This window comes from Bactrocera latifrons, unplaced genomic scaffold (genome assembly GCF_001853355.1).
Source record: "Bactrocera latifrons isolate USDA-ARS-PBARC rearing strain unplaced genomic scaffold, ASM185335v1 scaffold_155, whole genome shotgun sequence".
Classification (NCBI taxonomy): domain Eukaryota; kingdom Metazoa; phylum Arthropoda; class Insecta; order Diptera; family Tephritidae; genus Bactrocera; species Bactrocera latifrons.
The window spans coordinates 286,614-296,596 of NW_017535019.1; the positions used below are offsets into that span (position 1 = coordinate 286,614).

At 33.4% G+C, this 9,983-nt stretch overlaps 1 protein-coding gene across 1 annotated transcript; it reads left to right on the top strand.

Annotated features, from left to right (window-relative positions):
* The first annotated feature begins 2,759 nt into the window (after positions 1-2,759).
* Positions 2,760-6,677, top strand: LOC108966084. Its single transcript, XM_018928821.1, has 2 exons — positions 2,760-2,838; positions 5,643-6,677. Exon 2 carries the CDS (start codon positions 6,207-6,209, stop codon positions 6,675-6,677), a length of 471 nt encoding a protein of 156 aa, XP_018784366.1. The 5' UTR covers positions 2,760-2,838; positions 5,643-6,206.
* Positions 6,678-9,983: the final 3,306 nt, after the last annotated feature.

Consider the following 9,983-nt stretch of genomic DNA (forward strand, 5'->3'; position numbering starts at 1 on the left):
AGTGTTCTAACATTTTATATTTTACTGCCAGCACCCAGCGACTTTTCTGATAACGTGGTAAGGTTTGAAGAAATTTGTGAGGTGTGTTTTTTTAATTTTGGATGATATTTTTCATTTCATTGCTAGACATCTCGCTTATCGTCCACGCGTGTCTTTTACAGTACAGTAATAAGTCTGCGGTGCTCCTGCAAGCGATATAACTTTTKCTTTGCCAGAAGAGTACATCGAACTCTGTTTACCGGTCATTAGCAGTTGCAATCATAAGTAATTACACTTCTCAAATACAATCACTCACGTCATTTTTATTACGAGCCGCTTTTAAAACTTGGTATAAATGAAAAATTGTGTTTACAATTAAAAATTAGTTATCAGTTATCGAAAGGTCAAAGACATTATTTGAGATATTTCGCAATGTTAATGAGTCAGTGTGTTCTTATGGCAGGAGAGAAGAGTTGTTGACCTGCAGGTTATTGTGGTTTTAGATATTTACAACTTTCTTCTCAAACGCTTAGAGTGATTGCTCTACTCATCATAAATATCTCTCTTTATATTGTCTTGCTTTCAGAAATAGTTCCTTTCTTTGGCTAAATCTTTTTTTTTATTCTGAAACAGTCCAATTTACGAAAAACCCTACGGATCAATTGTTGTTCGAAAAAATCTATGAAATGAAATATTTTAATTAAGAGTTCATTCTTCGAGAGCCTTTCWTAGAGCTGTTTATCAATCAATTTTTCAGAGTACCAAGCTTACAAGTCATTCCTTGTTTTCTGATCCACTCTACTTGCCAATATCCATATAAACTTTCCAATAAAGTATTGGATTTTGGCTTCATTTGAGTGCACCGGTGTGCACTGCTTCGAATATTTTCGGGAGTGTTCTCATTTATTCAGAGCCCTCGTCTCTTAATTGACTCTATTAATGTCACCGTTCGAATAACTCATTGTCTATCGTCTGTGGTATTCGCTATTGTCAATACGCAAAGGCCCATAAATATTTCACAGAACTTTTCTCTCGAAAACTCCGAACGCCGAATTATCAAATACTGTTATTGTATGCCTTCACATGATATAGAAGGACAGGAATAATGACTTTACTCTTCAATTGCCTTTTCAGTTCTTAGTTTCAGGGCTAATATTGTTGTTGGTGCTTGTTTTCGCTCCAAATTATCTGCGCCGCCACTGGGATGATTATCAACGGGAATAGGATGGCTGTTTGTTTGATGACAGAAGATATTTTCTCTTACGCCGACGCATAGGCTTTGGTTCATTATTCAGTTTGGAAAAAGCAGTATTAAAGACGTGGTTGTCAGTATCAACGGTGCACGCCTGCTGCTGAACACTCTTATAGAGAATTGTTTTTTCTCTGTTTAGCATTGCAACTTGTATTTCCAGCAGTAGATTAAAAAAGTCATACGATGGAGATTAACCTTCTGAAACCTCGTTTGGTGTTGAATGGCACAGAGAGGTCCTTCCCGACCCTAAAGCAGCTTTGATGGAGTTGGCAAAGGCAGCTTTAAAATCGACGAACAGCGATTCCTTTCCATGAGYATTTTTAGCGCATAGCTATGTAGACGGTGGGCTTTGATCTTTCACGCTTCATTGGTTTAATAATACTGACGTCAGTGGTATCTCAAATCGTARTCCCTGTCAATCGAGTTCTTTGATTTGTGACTTGACTTGTGTGAAGTGGTCAACATCACTGAATGAATTTTCATCAATTGTTCGGGTCTTTCGGCTTATGTAACTTATTTATTTCCRAACTGATAAATTTACTTGGTGGACTCATATATAACATCAAAAAACTTATAAATCGTTGTACTCGAATATAATCGTGCTATACCTGTACATAATTGTACAATTAGCAGAAGTCTTCAAAATATTCTAAATATGTTAAATATCTACCTCCATTGCATCTTTAATGCCTATATCTATTCAGAAAACAACTATATTTAGTTTAGACGTTGATTATAAATCATTTTTAAACAAAGTCTAAAAAATAACTGACTACTTCAGTAGTTCTTCTACCTCAAAACTTTAAACATTAGCTTCACCGAAAGCTTCAGTAGTTGACTGAGTCAGAAAAAGTGATTGCTTACGGTTTTATTATTTACATGTGTCYAATTCAATGGAGATCTTGCGGAAACTGTAATTAAGGCTCGGTCTCAGTTCGAGTAGAGTTCGATCAATAACAGGTATGCAGTGTTTGGKTTTGACTGATTTTGAATTTTCGTCACTTCCTCGATATTCATGTTAGATTAGTTAACGCTTAGCTAAGTTTCAAATTTCCTCAGTTAGGAATTAAAAAAAAAAAAAAATAGTAGAAATTCAGGAACTAAAATCTGTATTTAACTAAATTAGATATACCTTGAACTCGCAATAAGAAAGACAAAAATTGATATCCAGCTAAGTCTAAAACCAAAAATAAGTCAAATGGCAAATAAAAGATGTCGCTAAAGCTATTAGAATGCGCTCATCCAACTGCTTTTAGGAAAGTTGCTCAAAAATCTATCTGCTGAGTGAGTAATTAGCTTTCCAGTGACGCTTATCAGTAACGCACTTCCTAGCGTTTATATTTGTTTTCATATCTACTTATATACATACACTCACTTATCAATAAACGTSTGTTTATAAGCGTTAACTCTCTTATCAGTGTTGAAATGATAAYAAAAAGGTGAATTAAATAAATAACAACATGTGTGAATATGCTCTCTTCTTCGTGGTGACATAATTGCTTATGGCAGAGCAGTTGACTTTTAACTAATTCTTAAACGCTGGTATTGTTTGTCTTAGAAATTGATTTTCCTTCAGCACTTTCAGTTTTAATCACAAAAATAAAGCGGTAATTATACAAAAAACATTTTAAAGCAAGTAAAGTGTTACCATTTAAATTTTCACTTTCATTTAGAAAAAATTAATTCTGTAGTGTCATCTTTGTTGATAATTTCAAATTCAGTACTCATAAGCTGTTTGAAGCTACAAAAAAAAAAAAAAAAAAAAACAGCCGCAAGTGAATATTAAAACTATAACTTATACTAGGAGAAGATGTGATACTAAAGCTCTAACTTAGGTGTTAAAATTTGGTCTTTATTTAGCCTTAGTGCAATACTTGTAAGTTTCGTGTGGGTGAAAATGGATTGAGTTAAGTTGTATTATGGTATGATAGCGTAGGCCTTACAGATTGTTACTGRTAGTGCATGAGAGATGCTCCATTGTTTCCCTGCCTTGCTCTAGACATTTCGTACCGTCTTCTCGATCTGTCAGCCCCATTTGGCGGGCATAACCAGTTAGTATTCCGATCATGTTCCTACAGGTAGCTGGTACAAGTAGTATTATTATTTTTTTTCCAAGTAATGAAGAAGCTTTTGGATGTCAAATTGAAACAAAGTTTTGATTTTGTTAAGTATGTAGGCATGTGTATTAGGGTACGTCAAAAAAAAAAAAATTTAATATATCGAAAGTATGGGTTAAATAAACTTATATACAGAAAAAAGCTTATCTCAGATGTATATTTTTTTGGAAAGTTTCCTTTCCACAAGAATCCGACATATTAAATTTTTTAATTATTTTTACCTTTAAATTAGATTTTTTTGATTCACCCTAATACATATAACTATATAACATGTGATATCAGTATTTATGGGCTTCATTCACGGAAATTTAATTAGAAAATAACACGTTGGTGTTGTTGTTTCTTAATATAGGAAATAATAATAAATAAAGTTGAATAGTATTATTTCTACTCTTGAAGACAAAATGGTAGATAATGGGTTCCTAAAAATACTATAAAATTGTTTGCGTACGATTGTGCATATACTTGTATAAAGCAATTGTAGCCTATTTTCTAAGAACGGCAAACTATAGCGAGCACTCATGTCATAAGCAGAAGGAAGTCATTACAAATCAAATCTTCTTCTTTACTGGAGTGGAAASTGARCATGRAGTTATAGCTCARTTATTATAAATTAAGTAGATTTTATAAATTATAACACTTTGTGTTTTTTGGAAGTTTAAAATATGCATAGAAATACATTTTTTTTCCCTTTAAAAATAGTTTTTTTAAATATTTATTTGGCAATCTAAGAATTTGGAATATAAAACTTGTTTTGTCAATGACAGAGTTACGAAGTTTCGTAGTCGAATCCATGAAGGCTTTCACTGTTCTTTAACATTCTAACCAGTTTATTTGGCGCACATATTCAGTGATTTAGCGAACGCTTTTTTCGATGCTGTTTGGCTTATTGAGTCTATGATATAGGTTGTTACGAGCAAAATTCATTAATGATTTAATCTGTTTATAAGCAAGATATGATCAAGAGGAATACCAGGTATGATCTTTGCTCGACCTTTCACAAATCAAAAAGTGTTCTATCAAAGTACTTGAATTTAAGTGGTGTGTCTTTGTGTGGCAGCTATGTGCTTCAGTGACCTGATCAAAACAATTCCTTCGGAGATTATAGCGTTGCTTTAAGGAGTTTTTTTTTCAATAATTTTTTTCTAATATAAAAAATTAAACATTTTATTATCTATATTTTACACTATTAACAAAGATATTCTGAAATTTTGGGAAAAAAATTATTAAAATTATTTTAAACTCGTCCAATGCGACGTCATTTCCGGTGACCTCTCCGAAAAAAGATGCGATCTCGTTGGTAGCACAACTCTTTACAGGATCTTTTAAAGTGAAAAATATGTGTTTTAGTTCAAACCTTAATTTAGTACTTTGACGAAGAAAAAAAACTTAAAAGTAGGATTTTTACAAAAAAAAAAAAAAAAAAAAAAAAAAAAAAAAAAAAAATAAAAATAAAAAATCTCAGTGAAAATATCACAAATTTTTTTTTTCAAATAGTTGTAATCGAAAAAAAAAAATACTTCGTACAAGTCTTTAAGAGTCAAAAATGAAAAGCGGTTGAGTGGTTGAGTGGAAATCTTGCCAACCCATTTCAAAAACACAGTTTCGAGAAAAAAGCGTTTAAAGACGGCGCACTTAACCTGGCTAGCCTCGAGCGCACAAGTTTTCGAGTCCGTATCTTCGAAACAATTACTTGAAACAACCTGTAAATTTAGGACAATATTGTAGAGGTGTTGTAGTGTTTAATAAGGCAACAAGAAATTCGATTTTTTGTAATCCTTAAACTCATGTTACCTATTAAGAGGTTAAAAATATAAATCAGTTATCACGAAGCCATTCGGGCTGTTCAAGTCCTCCGCTTGAAAAAAAAATCGTGTAAAAATAGAAAATATTCTCCATAAAACCATCTCTGTTGAGTATTTTCAGTTTCTAACTTTCGGACCGCCCTGTTTTGTAGCTTCAAAGCTTGATATACCAAAATTATTGCCTGCGCTGAAGATAAATTCCTGCCTTCTAAATGTTTTTTTTTGTTTTTTTTTTTCTTTTTTACAAAAGAAGCTATATTTTGTTATAATTTTTTGATAAATAATTGTGCAGTTGATGTGTAAACAAACACGTTTGGTGATCAATTTCAAAGTACAGTGGTTGGGACAAGTACGCGCAAACTTTAATTCTTTTAAAATTAAAGTTTGCGCGTATTTTTTTTATTAAAAAAACATACTTCATTTTTATGTTTTCAGCAAAAATACTTATTATATACTATAATATTTCCATAACTATAATATCATTTTCAGCTCCCGTCGAATTCTGACGTCCCTAATCAGCACTTTAATATGCTGCGTTTAGCTGTAATTGAATTTCTGTTGCGGTTAATTGATATTTTATAGAATTACAATCAACCCTAACTGATCTCCAACGCTTTCAATTTATGATAAGGCCGCCGAAAACTTTTGCCCAACGCACATGCCGACACTCACATGTCTACCTGATTGAGTACTGCCGAGCGAAAGCCAGCGCCACAACAATTAGTGGACACATTGCCTAGCTCATGTAACGTACACCGCAATTATTGTCTGGCTGTCTAACGGTACGCCTGTCTATTTCCAACGCCTGTCAACTGTACGGCCCAACTGATTGCGAGCTGAGTGAAATAAACCAAATTGTCTGTCTACGCATAAACACACGGTACTGTCAGATGGTCGGTGTGTGCACTTCATGATTGCAGCAAAGCAAACCAACAACACCGCAGTGCACAACAACAAGCACAATTTGCCATCAATTACACATTTGCAATCGCTTACTTGTTATCTACGTGCTCCACCGTGTCGCCTTACATATGTACCGTTGTCTGAGTGTAAATGTCTAAACCATCAACAATGGCTCAGCGAGTGTCATCGTTAAAACAGTTAGAGCCGCTGTCGCTGTCGCCGTCGCTGTTGCTGCTTTTACTGTGGTTCGCCAACAGCTGTTGCAATCGGGTGCAGGCACTTGCGGTATTATCGGAGAATGTGGTTGGTGGTGGCGCCGGTATGCCAGCGAATGATATTGTTGTTGGCGATGTCGCTCTGTTGTTGACGCRCGTTGAAAATGATTGCTTTGAGACATTTTTGCAGGAGAGTCGAAATGGGAGCAACACCTATGCGTCGGCATATCGTGCATGCCAAATGTTGGGTAGTCGGAAGCGCGTGGAATTTGTGAGCGCGGAATGTTCAACGCGTGAGGATATGATGGAGCAGGTGACCGAGTTGTGTACGAATCTCTGTGATTGTGCACAAACTGTGGGTGATATGGAGTTCTTTGAATGCAGCGCACAACATGTAAGTGTATAGAAAAAGCATAATATATTTGTGTGTCTCTGGGCGGTGTTTGCAAGGAATATAGACATTTTAGTAAGAGCGAAAAATGTTGAAGAGAATATCTTTATATATTAATATAAAAATTATGGGTCACGTGGTTTGTCCGCGATGCGCTCCTAAACTGTTGAACCGATTTTTGCAAATTTTAGCACACAGTGTTTAGTTTGAAGTAACTTAGAAGATAGGATAGTCAAAACAGTTCAAAAATAAGAAATATAGTGAAAGCTGCGTTAAATGTACGCCCTATTAAGCGGTCATTTCCATTAACGTAATGACCGGCCCCACAATTTGTTGATATTTATTAAGTACARTCTATTACGAYAACTCAAACTGTGTTTATGGGAGATTTCACTGAATGTATTTCTAAACATAGGCATCTATTCACAATCCCCAAAAGAATATAATACAGTTAAACTTCCATAACTCAAATTTCTGTAACTCGAAGTTCTCCAATACTCGAACTCTTGAATTAGCAATAGAAGTCAGATTGAATATAAATTTCCTCCCATAACTACAAGCTTTTTTAATGGATTATCTTGATGCGAGTTAGGAAAGTTCAACTGTAATTCTAATTTTCGGTAAAATTCGTTATTTTTTCCATTGGCATTTATGGAATCTATAGCAATGTATGACCATTATTTATCCCTACAAAAATACAATATTAAATCTTTTTTTTTGTTGCCAAAGTTCTAAATTGGATCAACTATTTGTTTTAAAATTTCGGGTKAAGATTCCTGACCTGTTTCGAAGCAGTTTAAATGAAAAATTTTTTTAAAACAATTCAAAGATATTGAAATCGTGCAAAAGCATTCCTCTTCAGAAAGAGAACGTTTTGTTTATGTTTACATCAGTGAAGTATGAGTATTAATATTCCACAAAACACTAAGCTTAATTTTGGTTTTTAAGTTAGACAACGGTTCTAAAATCTATATATTCTCCTTGATTTGTTACGTTACTAAAACTCATTTATTTATATTAGGTAGAAACCATTTAAAACAAATTTTTATTTTTTGACGAATGRCATTACCAACGGGTTTGCAAATTAGGTCTTCCTCCGCAGATTATACGTTTAAGCCTTTTAAATATACCTCCACCTATTAACATTTTAAAAGATAAATGCTTCGTATAATATTGTTAGAGAAACTGAACAATGAATCAKATTGTAATTATTTCTGCCCACATTTCAAATATTCCTGTTAAAACCATACACGTAAAGCAGATTTTGAACTAAAGCAGCTATTCCACCTTAAGTTTCTCATTTTCGRCGTTAAAAAACTGTGAGAGAAATCTCTCACATATGGAATGCTTATCTAAGTGAATAGAGGTCAATATAAGCGATGCCTTTGAAATAGAACCAATCAGACAGTATAACCTCTTACTGTTGATTATCGGCTTCCGAAGTAGTTTGAGTTGGTTCACCGTTTTGAGATCATAATCACTTGCTATTTACATTCTTTGTCGTTTGATAAGCAAATCAATCCACATCGGCTTCAAGGATCATCCTGAGTCTCAAGATGGGTGACGGTCTTGCGAATAGTACGCTCAGTACAGATTATGTTGACCATAAGTTGAGCGCGAGGCACATTCTTTAGAGAACGTGAATACTCGTAATAAATTCCAAAAATTTATGAATATTGTTCAGACGTAAATCTTTCCATGGAAAAATGCCGGAAAATACTGAACAAAAATAACGTGACAGGTTGGCACGCATCACGAGTGATGTGTTAAAAAATATTATTGAAAAAAGTACCTCTACTTGGATCACCCATTATAAATAGTTTTATTTATTACAAGCAACTGTTAGACCAACACGACAAAATACTATCTAAATAACATGTGGTTCTTGCAGAAATAAATATTATTTTATAGGCTGCTGTCAATTTGACTAATTATGGCTTATTTCTTGGAATATACAGTTATAATTGTTGTATGACTCAACAAATTGTAAAGTTAATATTGAAAAAATTTATTGCATCGATTACTCAGTGACAAGTGTTATTTTATATCAAGCAAATCAGACTTCTTTCGTAAAGTTGAATACGCTTTCTTTATTTTTTGTCTTCAAACTTAGTATATTGATTATCATTAATGGTGAGAGTGGTTCAAAAATTTTATGATATTTACTTTAAAATCATTTGGCAACATTTTTTATACGAGTACTTAGATCTAGACCAGGTGGARAAGGACCYGGCTACGCTTGGAATATCCAATTGCCGCCACGTAGCGAAAAGAAGAAACGACTGGCGCGCTGTTGTTAACGCGGCTATAATCGCGTAAGCGGTGTCTACACCCATTAAGAAGAAGACTTAGATCTATAAAATTAACAAGAATTCGATTTTATTTGCTCAAATACTTCAATACTTGCATATCGCTAATACATTCAATAATTTATTTAGAAATAATAGCAGAACTAATTTGATAAACTCAAGCATAGTGATAAGCTAATACAATAATACTTAACATGATTTAATTATGTTGTTTACTCCCGCAACAAAAAGAAAGCAGTGCAAATATATCTAAATATTTTAGTTGTCTAAGTGGCACATAACTTTTATCTAATATTATTACATATATGTACATAYATGTTTATTATAATATATTATTCTTTTGTATATGACGTAAACTTAYCGACTTTCTAAACTGCTTTAGTAAACCTTGAGTCTTTCGCTGATAATAAAATAATTTACATCTGAGAGTAACTTACTTATGGCTATGCTGTAAATTTGCCTGTGAATAATTGAATAAGCTATCTGCAACATTGTCTATGCAATGAGAGTAGACAGCAAGAACTTATGGTAAATTCATAGAGGACTCTGCTTCGCTTTGCGTCAGACATTTGTTTTGACAGAAAAGTTCAATGTACACTTTTTTATGATTACGTTCACATAAAATGTTTTCGACACGAAGCCAGGGAAAATGTTAGGCAACTCTAATCTTTTTATTAGAGTTACATTGAAAGCAACGCTTTCATTGTGGCATTTGTTTTAGTGTGAACTGTCACGCAAAGCAAGGAAAGTTGTAAGAAAATGTATCAGTACGAGTTAGGAGACATGGGTTTATAAATATGATATCGAAACTGTTCAACAATAAGAAGAAAAACAAAAAAAAAACAAAAAAAAAACAGAAAAAAATAAATAGATAAAAGTTATGCATTGCAAGCATTAAAGGTTTTCCATTTGGATATCTTATAACAATTGTGTGGGGAATATTTCGTTTTTTTCTATCAGTCCAGATAAAAATTCATCACTTGGTATTAATGAATGGAAACTATTTTCCTTG